The 13,617-nt window shown below is 46.1% G+C and overlaps 2 protein-coding genes across 13 annotated transcripts in view; both read left to right on the top strand.

Annotated features, from left to right (window-relative positions):
* CPEB1 (cytoplasmic polyadenylation element binding protein 1) overlaps positions 1–2,291 on the top strand; it is a 50,997-nt gene extending 48,706 nt beyond the window's left edge. For all 11 annotated transcript variants that reach the window (XM_079953312.1, XM_079953315.1, XM_079953306.1 and 8 more), the window contains one exon: positions 903–2,291. In XM_079953312.1, the coding sequence (XP_079809438.1) occupies positions 903–1,013 (111 nt within the window). In that variant the 3' untranslated portion in view covers positions 1,014–2,291. The remainder of the gene's footprint in view (positions 1–902) is intronic.
* A 2,241-nt stretch (positions 2,292–4,532) lies between these two features.
* On the top strand, positions 4,533–12,428 carry LOC307202971 (uncharacterized protein). 2 transcript variants are annotated; one of them, XR_013833062.1, is made up of 5 exons: positions 4,533–4,886; positions 8,098–8,178; positions 8,499–8,617; positions 9,677–9,860; positions 11,155–12,428. XR_013833062.1 is itself a non-coding variant. In XM_079953453.1 (5 exons), the coding sequence occupies exons 1-5, from the start codon at positions 6,582–6,584 to the stop codon at positions 11,650–11,652; spliced, it is 975 nt and encodes a 324-aa protein (XP_079809579.1). In that variant the 5' UTR covers positions 6,471–6,581; the 3' UTR covers positions 11,653–12,428. The 2 variants fall into 2 exon arrangements, 1 of the variants encoding a protein (XP_079809579.1); XM_079953453.1 differs by lacking the exon at positions 4,533–4,886 and adding an exon at positions 6,471–6,674.
* The last annotated feature ends 1,189 nt before the right edge of the window (positions 12,429–13,617 follow it).

The raw sequence follows: 13,617 nt of genomic DNA, 5'->3' as shown, positions 1-13,617 counted from the left end.
CAGCATTCAAGGCGCCATCCAACCACCTTAGAAGTTCCACTCTGGATATGAGTATGGTTTACTCCTTTGCCTTCTCTCACAAGGCAGCAGAGGTTTGGAGTCAGGGTTATCCTTCTCCTAGATAGGCTTGGAAAGCTAGCCTATCTATAATCCAGGATATTCAGGCGTCTTAACCATTCTGTTGTTGTGCTATAGAGATCCTAGCAGTGGGCAGCTCCCATGTCAGAACTTCCTTTTGGCAAAATGCCTTCTTAGTATCTGTCCACACATTTAGTAGGAGATTTTTGAATGTGCTCTAATTATCTGATCTCTCTTGATAAATTGCATTCCAGAATAATAAGGTACACTGGTGCCCCGCAAGACGAACGCCTCGCAAGACGAAAAACCCGCTAGATGAAAGGGTTTTCCGTTTTGGAGGCGCTTCGCAAAACGAATTTCTCTATGGGGTTGCTTCGCAAGACGAAAAAATCTTGCGAGTTCCCGCGGGGTTTTTTTTTGCTTTTTTTGCCCTTTTCCTAAGCCGCTTATCAGCTGATCCGCTGATAAGCCGCTTATCAGCTGATCGCTAAAAGCCGCTAGACCGCTAATCCACTAAGCTATCAATGGGCTTGCTTCGCAAGATGAAAAAACCGCTATATGAAGAGAATCGCAGAACGGATTCTTTTTGTCTTGTGAGGCACCACTGTAACCTTGTTGGCATTCCAGAATAATAAGGTAACCTTTTATATCCCTGGGATGTGTGTGGGTGTGTATAAGTGTGGAAGCAAAATTCTATAATCTTACGGTTAAAACCACCCCACCCTACCCCCCGTTCCTGCTGCATGTCAGAGCATCTCATGGAGCCAGACTGATGCTTCTTGATTCCTCTCTCTCTCTTCCCACCCACCCACCCCTCTGCATAGGTCTGCTTCAAGTACTTCTGTCGCTCCTGCTGGCACTGGAAACATTCCATTGAGATGTTGCATCACCACCGCCCACTGATGCGCAACCAGAAGAACAGAGACTCCAGCTAGAGCAGAGGTGGGGGCACCAGGAGCCACTGCAGTCGCTGCAGGAGGAAGTTCTCCTGTTCACCCGCCACCGGAAAAGAGCCCGGAGATGTTTGCCGGTGCCACACCCAGGCTTGGGGTGCCCGTCGGAAGGACTAACGGGGAATCTTGCCTTCACGTTTGCACTTGCTGGTCTTTATTTGTTTCTGCACTAATGCACAGTGAATTTTTTTTTTGTCGAGGGTTTGTTTGGGGATTTTTTCAGAGGGGAGGGCCCCTCAAATGATTCTGCAGTTCCCAGACTTTGGTTCCTTGTTGCTGCTGAGAAGCACCAAGGACCATGTGTTGAGAAGGTGTTTAATGCAGATGCCTTCGCCTCGGTTTCTTATTTATCAAGGGCCCTTTTTTATCTTCCTTGCAATACTGATGGTAATAATGCAGGTCTCATTGGCTCAGTTTTTTTGCAGTTGCCATACAGTGCCTTTCCATTCATTTAACCCCCCCATCTGAACGGAATACACAGATTGTTCAGCTGGAGTTTTTTACTGTAACAACAAGGAGACTTTGTTCTTCACTTAAACCAAATCATATTTCATATTTTACGCTCCAGGATTTTTACCAGTTCCTTTTTACACTCTTGAAATGGTTTTTAAGTCGTTTGAGACGAGATTTTTTTTCTTTCCTGGCAGCTTTTAACATCATTGCAACTTGTGTCTGGGAGCTGTTCAAGTTTAAAAAAAAAATGAAGTTTACCCGTTGTGAATAGCAGTATTTGCAACCCAGAAGGATAGGATTTTTGGATTTTGAAACTGGACCGGATAAACGGAACTTCGAGCTGCTGTATATAGTTCGTTGCACTTTAAGTTGCACTAAGGGGGCTTGATAAAGGTTTTTAATCACAAAGTTCCAAGACTTCAATTTTCTTTTTATAACTGAGCCTGGTTTAAAGGGCTGTGCTTTAGTAGGAGCCCTTTTCTGTTCTGAGGAAACAAGAGGGTACCCTTAAGGAATGTAGTCAAGCCAGCAGCACAGCCCATAGATCGTGCTGGGAGTTGAAGTTTTGATTTTGTTTTATTATTTCCCCTCTTTTGGAAGCTGTGTGCCAAAGAACCAGTGTCCTAAGTTCTCCCTTCTTCCTGCTGAGCTGATGTTGCATATTCCAGCTGCTCTTTGTGGGGTTTTGTGAAGCAGTATGTGAAGTCTCTACCTCATTGTAGTATATGCAGGCAAGACTGCACTCTCCTACAGATGCGTGGAGTAAGCTGTGATGTTCTTGGCACATAATAAACACGTTGCAGCAAATCCTCAGGTTCCCTTTTTTCCTTTGAGGGTGTGTGTGTGTGTCTTGGAAGCTTCCAAACAGGCTTTTTAACAAAGCAAGCCACTTTTTTTTTCTTTTTTCTTTTTGCATTTTTGATACAGAGAAACATGACAATGATAGAGGAAGGGACACTTGTTCTCCAGCCCAGCTTTAGGGTTTCCCATACACTTCTGGCTAGTCATTGTGAGAACAGGGATGCTAAGAACATAAAAGCCTGCTATATCTGGCCAGTGATCCATTTTGTCCAGCATCTTGTTCTCACAGCAGCCAACCAGATGGCAAGCAGTGTTTCAAGCAGGTGGCACTGTGGGTTAAAGCCTCAGCGCCTAGGGCTTGCCGATCGAAAGGTCGGCGGTTCGAATCCCTGCGGCGGGGTGCGCTCCCGCTGCTCGGTCCCAGCGCCTGCCAACCTAGCAGTTCAAAAGCACCTCCGGGTGCAAGTAGATAAATAGGGACCGCTTACCAGCGGGAAGGTAAACGGCGTTTCCGTGTGCGGCTCTGGCTCGCCAGAGCAGCGATGTCACGCTGGCCACGTGACCCGGAAGTGTCTCCGGACAGCGCTGGCCCCTGGCCTCTTAAGTGAGATGGGCGCACAACCCCAGAGTCTGTCAAGACTGGCCCATACGGGCAGGGGTACCTTTACCTTTACCTTAAAGTGCCTTACTGCATCCTCGTCACTGGAGATACACTACTTGGGATGTGTCTCATTTCATCATAATCTCCCAGCTGGTCCCTATAGTAGTTGGAGTAATCAAACCAGGTTGTTGGGGAGACCTTCAGGACTGTAATACTGTAATGAGCTGGACTTCCTCCACTGCACTTCACCATGGCAAAGATCCTTTCTGATGCTTATGAGCAATCAAGTCCCATTCAGCAAAAGGTCCTCTCCAATGTTAATTGAATGCTTCCTGTTGGTCAGCAGTGCTCATTTTATTGCTTCCTGTTGAGCGTCATCGTGGGATTCCTGATGCAAAATATTGTAATTCAAATGGTCCCTCGAATACCCTTTCATTACACTGGCAGTTTATATAGGAGGATTATTTTTTAAAAAAATACATCTCCCCCCCCCCACACACCTTTGTAGGAAAATAGCATTCTCTTCTTTCATTTCATTTGAATGGCTCCCGCCACAGAAACTATCCTACTGTAAATTAAAGGAAAGTGTTCAGGGAGCCATTCAGAAGCACTACTGCAGTAATCCCACTACCATACTCTGCAAGAAGCAATGCATTGTACAACAGGAAATCTAAAACGCACAAGGGCTGCCATGCCTCTGTGGTGCTTTACCCCCAAACGATTTGGCAACAGCATCATCCGAGTTCTCAAATGGAAACTTGAAAGTAAACAAAGGCTGGCAATTCTAGAGGAAAGGGGTAGTACAAAAGCAACCAGAATCTATTTACACGTGGGTGGGTGCACTGAAGCAGCCTCTGCCTTTTCTGGCCTACGTTCCCTTTCAAAGGCTTGCATTGTTCCCTGTGGATTATTAGACCAGCCAAGGCATCAAGTTTCCACCCGAGTTGCATGTGAATAATGGATGAAGCCCAGGAACGCTCCATGGTGATGACACCTGGCTTTGCAGCATCACCCTGGGAGAGGCTGCCGGCGGACCCTGCGGAGGAAGCCAGCTGTCACGTCCCCTGTGTCAGAAGCCTGCTCTGTGTGGTGGTGACTGACCACTGGCTACTTCCCTGGCATCCTTGCTCTTATGAAAACAGACCTTCATTCTGTAAAACCATTCTCTCTAAAGCAGCATTGCACCACTTGAAACAGGCATGGCTTCCTGCAAAGGATCCTGGGAACTGCATTTGGTTGAACTGAGCATTGTTAGGAGACCCCCATTGCTCTCCGGAAACTACAGTTCCCAGAATTCCCTGGGAAGAGGGTTTGATTGTTAAGCCAGTCTGGGAGTTGTATGTCTGTGAGGAGAACAGGGCAGCCTTACTCTCTTGGTACTGTTAAACTACAGTTCTCAGGAGTCTTTGGGTGAAACCATGACTGTTTAATGCTTCAAAATTATAGTACAGGTGGAACTTTCATCTGAGTGTTGCCATTACAGAATACAGTAGGGAGGAAGAAGGTTGGGGCAAAAATTGGAATTGGTTGACAGGGCCTATCGTCGGTCAGGTGGACAAGGCAATATAATTTCCATAGCAGCAAAGACTCAAATTATGCATTGGCTCAAATCCTAGTTTCATATATAGCTCTTGTCTCTCAGCACATCAAAGAAACGGATGAGACGTTAAGATAAGTGAAGAGAGTAATTGTCTGCCATTTACATTTGGCAAATAAACAACTGTCATCCCAGACAAAAGTTAAGTTAATTTTAATCCGTGTTCTCTGGGGCCAGGCATACATAAAAAGAGCATTTAAAAAGAGTGGCTTTGCTCAGAACAAGGTGGACAATTTTTTATTTATACAGTTTTAGTAGGGTTTTGTAATATAAAGAAAACAAAGCCATCCTAATGCTACTGTTTCATGACATCCTAATTGCTGGCTGCCATGTCAGGATGTGATGGAAGTGTGATCCCATTTCTGCTTCTGGAGACTACTTAAGAACAGAAGCTGTTTTTCAGGTGAATATAGTGCATTAAAAGCTTTCAGCAATGTACAAACTGAAGCATATCCAGCTGGCATTCAGCACGGTCCCAGTGTGCAGCAGCTGTGAAAACGGTGAATTCCATGCTGGGAATCGTTAGGGGGGGGGATTGAAAATAAAACTCTCATAATGTTGCTGTGCAAATCTGGTGTTGACCCCATTTTGAATACTGTGTACAATCCTAGTCACCTCACTTCAAAAAATATTGTAGAGTTGGGAGTATGTTCTGTTAAGGAAAATTCTGTAATTTCCGTAACAGTTCAGAAAGGGGTAGCCAAAATAAGAGTGGAGTAACCCCCCTATGAAGAAAGGTGGTAACACTTGCGGCCTATTATTGTTATTACTACTACTATGACTATTATTAAACTTGTATACTGCCCTTCCTCCATAGATGTCAGGGCAGTTCACAGCATAAAAATGCAATATAGAAATGCAATATACATAATTAAAAAAACCAAAACAATTTCCTCCTCTCCCAACCCCATCCCACAAACACATTTAAAAGGATATATGATGTTAGCCAAAGCCTGGTTGAAGAGGAATGTTTTTGCCTGGCACTTAAAGGTCTATAATGAAGGCACCAGAGGAACCTACCTGGGGAGACAGCATTCCACAAACACGGAGCCACTGCAGAGAAGGCCGGTTCTCATGTTGCCACCGTCCAGACCTCATGGAGGAGGCACACAAAGAAGGGCCTCGCATGGTGATTGGGGGTCTGGGTCAGTTTATATCTGGAGGGGCAGTCCTTGAAGTATTGCAGGCAGTCCTGAGCCATTTAAGGCTTTAAGATGTTAAAACCACCACATGTAACTGGGCCCAGAAGCAAATTGGCAGCCAGTCCAGTCAATGTAATATGCTCAACATCTTGCCCCGGTGAGCAGCCTGGCTGCCGAATTCTGCACCAGCTGAAGTTTCTAAACCATCTTCAGAGGCGGCCCCACGTATAACATTTTGAGAAAAAGCAAGTAAGAGTCGGGATGATGGAAGTTCATAAATTCTGCATAGCATAGGGAAAGTGTATAGAGAAAAGTTTTTGTCTCAAAACACTGGTACCTGTGGACAGCAAATGCACCTGAACGTTGGAAGTTAAACTATGGAAGTCACTCCCACAGAAATCAGTGATGGACACCAACTTGGACAGCCTTTAAATAGGATTAGACAAATTCCTGTAGCATAAGGCTAGCTATGAAGACTGTTGGGCCTACATGGTTGGGGGCAGTAATGCTTCTCAGTACAAGCTGATGGAAAACCCAGGAGGAGAGACAGCTCTTGTCCTCCGGTTCTGCTTGTGGGTTGCCAACAGGCATCTAGCTGGGCAAACCTCTGTGCACTTTAGAACCAGATAGCTTCATTCAAGGAATTCAAATGCTAAGGCAATGAAACACAGTATAAGAAAGAATTTATAATCAACATTCATGTTTAAAGGGGACATGCCACCTGAACAAAGCTTGTGGACCAAGCCACCAGCTTGACTTGTCATAAGGCCTATGAAAAGGAAGGCGTGCTCTGTTTTCAGCTGAGGGTTGTGCAGGTGCCATTTGAAGCATCAACTATCCCAGAGAAGAGGTGGAGGTTAGGACCCAGTGGAGCTGCCTGCCTCTTTCCCAGCTGGGTCACTCCAGCCATTTGTCTTCAGTGCTGTCAGCAAGTTATACAGGGCTTTGTGTGAGGCATGTACCGAGCCTACCAGCCTCTCCTACCAGCAACCAACAGGTACCTGCAGGAGAAATGGGACAAAGCCAGTTATCAGGAGCACTGCAGGAAGGTACACTATAGACTACAAAAGGGATGTTGTTGGGGTGTCTTATTACAGCTGGCATATTCCAAAGCAAACTAGGGAGTGGGGTGGGGTGGTGGGCAGGTGCACAGGTAAAGACTTTTAAGGAAGAGAACCTGTGGGCACTTGAGATGCTGTTAAGACTACAGCTCTCATCATCCCTGAACATTGGCCATACTCACTGGGGGTTGATGGGAGGTGGTGTCCAACAACATATGGAGAGCCATCTGTTTTAGGGGATACTTTACAGCAGGTGTAGGGACGCAGGTGGCGCTGTGGGTTAAAGCCTCAGCGCCTAGGGCTTGCCGATCGAAAGGTCGGCGGTTCGAATCCCTGCGGCGGGGTGCGCTCCCGCTGCTCGGTCCCAGCGCCTGCCAACCTAGCAGTTCGAAAGCACCTCCGGGTGCAAGTAGATAAATAGGGACCGCTTACCAGCGGGAAGGTAAACGGCGTTTCCGTGTGCGGCTCTGGCTCGCCAGAGCAGCGATGTCACGCTGGCCACGTGACCCGGAAGTGTCTCCGGACAGCGCTGGCCCCTGGCCTCTTAAGTGAGATGGGCGCACAACCCCAGAGTCTGTCAAGACTGGCCCGTACGGGCAGGGGTACCTTTACCTTTACCTTACAGCAGGTGTAAATGTAGAAGAGACATCTCTCTCTTCCCCTTGCAGGAAGGGATGCCTCTTGGAAAATAGAGCTCTCCATCAGCAGTATTTACAATAACTTGTACTTCATTAAAATAATAAAATTAAGTGGTTGAAATCTGCTGCTCAGTTACTTGGGGACATGTTTTACTTTATAATAAAATTATTAAATCTTGCAGCCTTATCATTATGCTTTCTTCTGTTCCACTTCTCCTTTAGAAAGGTCAGAGTGGCTTATATCACCAGACTCTCACCCTGGGTCTCAGGAAGCTGGACTTGGATGAAAACAATTTCAAATGCCTAAAAAACATCTTCCAAGATGAGCTTTCCAAACTCCTGCAACTCTCCCAAGGAATGACTCAAAGGGTGACCTACCTCCCATGGCAGGGTGCAATTTAATAGCCCCAGAATGAGTCATTCATGGGTTTTGTTGCTGTTTGTACCTAAACGCTGCAGGAGAATCCCCAGCAGTTCCAAACAGGACTGTGAGAAGATTCCTGTTTGAAGCCATTCCCTGACAGTTTGGGTAATACCAATGTTCTAGTTACTTGGCATAACACAGCTTCGTGTCACCCTATCTTTGAGCCTGATTTGCTGACATGATAGATCTGGGAATCTTGTTAAAATGTTTAATTGTAGCCATGTCTAGCTCTTGTGAGCTGTAACAATGCTGTCATCATATCTAAACTGACCGGTCAAAGAAATACAAGAAACAGTGTGAATCCAGATCATTAGCTTCAGATATTCCTGACACTCTCTTAACCTTGCAGGTGGAACTAGCAGTTCCTGTGGTCAACACAAAAGCCCCACCTACACCTTTGCATCTTCAGGTGAATTTGAAGAAACTCCAGGTATTGTGGAATGGACTGAACTGGATGCTCAATGTGGGCTTGTTTATGCAGTCACAATTCAGAAGTTTATATCCAAGAGGGTTGGGGATATCCTGGGATAACTGCCCCTTGCATATGCAAACAAATAATTTAAAGATCTACCAGACATATACCCTTGATGGGGCAATCACAAATCATGGTATTAGTCTAATGAATGAAAGGTGGTCTTCTGCACTCCAGAACTGAATGCAATTGCTGGGCTCACATATTTTTGGCTCAGCCAAACAAATCTCCAGATGGAAAATTAAATTGCCATCAGCCTCTCATTTGTATGTTTTCAGCTGGAAAGAGAACGTCAAGAGGTTCGGGACCAGGAAAACCGCTCACATTCTGCCAAACTTTGGCGCATCAAGCAGTCGCCGGGACGCGTGGACAACTGGAACTTCTATTGCATTCACAGGTCAGGAGCAGTGGGTTTAAATTAGGCATGGGCAACTAGTGGCCCTCAGACAAGTATTGTGGGTGGGGGGAGTGACAAGGAAGAGGGAATGGGGTGGGAGAGAGGAGGACGAGGATGAGGACAAGTCTTGCACACCTATAGCCCTGTCTCTGCCTACCATCAGCATGTGGTTCCCGGCAGGTCACCCATGAGAAAATGGAGTCCTTGACAAAAGAAAAAGTTTCCTGAACCCTGGTTTAAATAGTGACTAGGGCAGGTTCAGCAGAGAGGGATCCAAGTTCTAGTCTGATAGTGGTAGGGAAAATACAGTGGTACCTTGGGTTAAGAACTTAATTCGTTCCTGAGGTCCATTCTTAACCTGAAACTGTTCTTAACCTGAGGTACTATTTCTGGGTTAGCGGAGTCTGTGACTTGAAGTGTCTGTAACTTGAAGCATCTGTAACCCGAGGTACCACTGTAATGCCAAAGGCATGGGTAGGCAACCTAAGGCCCAGGGGCCGGATCCGGCCCAATCGCCTTCTCAATCTCGCCCACGGACGGTCCAGGAATCAGCGTGTTTTTACATGAGTAGAATGTGTCCTTTTATTTAAGATGTATCTCTGGGTTATTTGTGGGGCATAGGAATTCATTCATATATATTTTTCAAAATATAGTCCGACCCCCACACAAGGTCTGAGGGACAGTGGACCGGCCCCCTGCTGAAAAAGTTTGCTGACCCTTGGCCAAAGGGCACCTCCTGACACCAGTAAGCTTTTCCAGCAAGGAGGTGGAGGCAAATGCCATCTGAATTCAGATCATTTGGGGCTGGCTGTGGCTCAAAGGGGGCCAGGACGCAATGCAAGAAACCTACATCTAAAATAAAGGGTTTCAAGATGGAATGAGGAAGCTGTGGATCTCTGTACGCTTTTGGACTCCAACTCCCATCATCGCTGGCCATTGGCTATGTTGGCAGGGGCTGATGAGAGTTGGAGTCCTACAAGCTCTGGAGGTCCACAGCTCCTCCTTTCCTTCTTTAAAAGAGACCACTCCCTCCCCTGTGATCTGCTCTTCCCCGTACAGCTTGAATTGGGGGAAGCGGCAGCGCGATCTTGCACGCATCTACTGGGAGAACCAAGAGCTGGCAAAGCGTCTGGAAGGAAGGAGGTCAGAACTTGCTCAGGAACACTGGCAGCAAGACTGGCACAAGGAGCAGCTAATCCGCAGCAGCATTGCCCGCTACCCCCGGGAGACAGTGAGCTGCCAGGTAATAAGAGTTGGATTTGCACCAGTCGTGGAAAGTGGAAGGAGGAAAGTCCATCTAGAGTCCCTTCCTTTTAATAGACACTAGCCTAGGGGCTGCCAACACACCCCTGTGCCCACCAATACTTTTTTATTTATTTTTATTCTAACCCACACTTTCATAAAATATATCAAGGTGGCTTACAACATAAAATGCAGGAAGATCAATAAATATCTGTAAAACACAATTGAAACAGCAATGAAACAGCAATAGATTAAAAATAAAAAATACGTATTGTGAAGACCTGCCTAAAACAATTCAGCTTTAAAATAAGGCAGGGGCATTTCCTGCCAACCTCTACAGGTAGTGAGTTTCACAGGGCAGGGGCTGCCATGCTAAAGGCTTGGTCCTTAGTGAAGGCCAACCGAAACTCAGGGTTGCGGGGAATCACCTGAATTGCCTCATCAGAGGATCCCAGTGATCAAGGTCGTATATTAGCGATGTAGATCTTGGATTTTCTCCCCCAACTCTTATGGCCAGCATGCTTTTTATTACTATAAATAACACATATCAGATTGAAATGGTTGCCCCACACCAGAATGTAAGATTAGAAGAAGGCCAATCTATTGTTTCAATTTCATTTTTAGTTCTATTTATGCTGGTCTGCGACCATCTTAAAATTTTCCTTGATTTGGTTTCTGCACCCCTGCATTAAAGGTAAAGGTAAAGGTACCCCTGCCCGTACGGGCCAGTCTTGACAGACTCTAGGGTTGTGTGCTCATCTCACTCTAGAGGCCGGGAGCTGGCGCCGTCCGCAGACACTTCCGGGTCACATGGCCAGTGTGACATCGCTGCTCTGGCGAGCCTGCACCAGCGCAGTACACGGAACGCCGTTTACCTTCCCGCTATAAAGCGGTACCTATTTATCTACTTGCACTTTTTTAAGGGTGCTTTCGAACTGCTAGGTGGGCAGGAGCTGGGACCGAAAGACGGGAGCTCACCCCGCCGCGGGGATTCGAACCGCCGACCATGCGATCAGCAAGTCCTAGGCACTGTGGTTTTACCCACAGCGCCACCCGCGTCCACCCCTGCATTACTCCACTACAAACTAGGAGTTCACCATCGCAGAGACATGAATTTATGGTAAAATAAATAAATAAATGAAATAATTGTCCAGTAGCACCTTAGAGGACAATTATTTCATTCATTCATTCATTCATTCATTCATTCATTCATTCATTTATAAAACTAGCCCACTGTGTTTCTGTCTCATCTGCACACCTAAGAAGTGCCTAACCATCAGCATTGTGTTTCCCAGGCAAGGAATGGGAGAAGGAGGCAGGCTTGTGAGAACAACCATATTCCCCTTTCAGCCTCTGGCAGGAGAAACCCCAGCATAAACCCCAGCAGGACCTGTGAACCTTTCAGCAGCAAGAATCACAGCAGAATGGGCAAGAGCTTTTGGGGAAGTGGGAGTGAGTCCACCCAAGAAGAGGAGATAACAACCGCCACATGCTCACCTTCCTCTTTGGGAAAAAGAGATGTGGCCGGGCAACTCAGCAAAGAGACTTCTCTGCTGGCCAAGATTGCATCTGGAGGCTTCTGCCCCAGGCATGCTGATGGTTCCTTGGTCAGGACAGATTTGGCAGGGGGAAGTTCTGTTGAAAAGCCCAGAGGTGAAGCAGTGATGATCAGCAGCAAACCTCGCACCTCTGTATGCTTAAGGGGGAACCTCGGACCTTTGGAGACCAGCCTGATGGCTGCTTCAGGGAACATGGAGAAGAAGGCAGCATTTTCATCCACTAAAAACATTTAACCTTGCTGCAGAAGGACTGGGAGGGCTCCCTCCTTTGAGGGGAAAGCCATCTTATGGGTGTTAGTGCCTGTCAAGTGTCTATAAGCCACCATTTGGGAAATATCCTGAGTGGTGTTGCAGTACATCAGGTGAAGCACTGAGCAGATTCTCCATCTCCTCTGCAAAGCTTTGGCGAAATTCTTTGGCCAAGGTGCATGAAAGCAGCTCTGGCCGGTTGCTCAGTGACAGCTTTGCATCCAGAAGTTTCCCAGTTAAGTCCATTATATCTTCCATTGAAAGGTGATGGAAAAACCCCTTCTCTTACGATAACCCTGGAAAGCCTCTACAGGTCAGACTAAACAATACTTCACTAGATCAGAAAGTAGTGTAGCCAAGTATAAAGCAGCTTCCATGTGCCTTTCATGGCCTCCAGATATCAAATACAGCTGGACATATGAATGTGCCCAGCTCCTAATATCCGCTTCAGAGGCTCTTCTGTCTGTCAGCAATATAAATTAGGTTGGCTGATAGCAGGTCAGGGCCTTCTGGGTGGTGGCACCTCCAGAGTTGTGTGGCGTCCTTCCCAAGGAATTCAGTCAAGTCAACCTCTCTTGTAGTCTTTAGATGTGGAGTAAATACTTTATTTCTCATCTTACATTTACTGTGTTTTACATTTTAATCATGCATGTATGTGGTGGGTTTGTTTTTTCGTTTTGTTTTTTGGTGACTTTATTGTTATTGTGAGCCACCTTGGAAGAATTTTATTCTTAAAGATGGAATGGTTGGTTGAATAAATAAAAAGTCTAATGGTTTAACATCGTTGCTACAGCCTATGGCTAAAAGAATCAAGTGGGGGGAAATAATTTACAAAAAATGCTTTGGACATCCACTGCCCAGCAGTAGGGTTAGAAGAACAACGGAACTCTTTTTGCCCTGAAAAAAGAAGCCTTTCTTTATTTTGTTTTAAATAAAATTTTATTTATTATTTCTTTGCTCCACAGAGCTCAAGGTTCTCCCTCCTCCAGACCCTCTTTCCCAGGTAGGTCCCTGATTTAGAGAAGCTGTCCCGGGTTATGATTTGATCCTGGAATGCCCCACTTTTCTTCAGAATGCCCGTATTTTCATTGGAGAAATGTTGGAGGGTATGCTCCTCATTTTATCTAGGTAGGCTAGGTAGTTACTGGCTGAAGATCATCCAGTGAGCTTTCTCTGTGAATGGGGATTTTAACCATTTCCTTCCAGGTGCTAATCAAACACCCTAACCCCTATACCACACTAACATGTTTTAGTGGTGCTTTATAGAATTGTGCATATATATATGAAGATTTTGTGAATCTAAGTTTGACCTCATTGAGGGGCAGTATTTCAAAATGAGTAGGAAAAAAGCACTGTGTATTTGTGTGTGCACGCACACACACACTGGTTTGAAATTGTTTTTAAAATATATTTTTTATGTACTGCCCAGAGAACAAGAGTAACTGGGCTGATACTGATAAACTGAGTGATTAATTAACTGAATAAACTAATTGTCTTGTCAAGACTGTAAAGGGCCGCAGATTTTAGATTTTATTGCAAGGCTTTGAAATAACCCTGTACTCCTAAAACTGAAATTATGTTAGATGGGGATGGTTTGCCCCTCCCTCTCCCGCCCCCATTGGGCTCCTGTTCATTTAAATGTCTCCTGACAACCAAATTGTCAGGACGTGGAGATTTCATTCGGCAGTAAATCTATTAAGGGGCAGTTAAAACAGCACGGGGAGACGTGCAGCTCAAGAGTGCAACTCCCACCAGCCCTAACAATTGACTGTGCTAGCTGGGGCTGATGAGAGTTGTAGTTCATCTGCAGTCTTGGGCAGACCCATCCCTGAGGCAAGGCGAGGTAACTGCCTCAGGTGGCAGGATCCACAGGGGCAGCATGATCCCGATGTATATCTTTATCCCCCCCCCCCCCCGATGTAGATCTTCAAGCCAGCGGCGTAGCGTGGG

Source organism: Podarcis cretensis (genome assembly GCF_951804945.1).
Source record: "Podarcis cretensis genome assembly, chromosome: 14".
Classification (NCBI taxonomy): domain Eukaryota; kingdom Metazoa; phylum Chordata; class Lepidosauria; order Squamata; family Lacertidae; genus Podarcis; species Podarcis cretensis.
The sequence above is the reverse complement of the archived record's forward strand: the minus strand, read 5'-3'. Positions and strand labels throughout refer to the sequence as shown.

Bases quoted from the DNA above. Each gene is read 5' to 3' on its own strand.
- LOC307202971 (XM_079953453.1), top strand. From the start codon at position 6,582: ATGTACCGAGCCTACCAGCCTCTCCTACCAGCAACCAACAGGTACCTG. The intron at 8,618-9,676 runs GTCAGGAGCAGT...TTCCCCGTACAG, and splicing joins AACTTCTATTGCATTCACAG to CTTGAATTGGGGGAAGCGGC. The intron at 9,861-11,154 runs GTAATAAGAGTT...TGTGTTTCCCAG, and splicing joins GGGAGACAGTGAGCTGCCAG to GCAAGGAATGGGAGAAGGAG.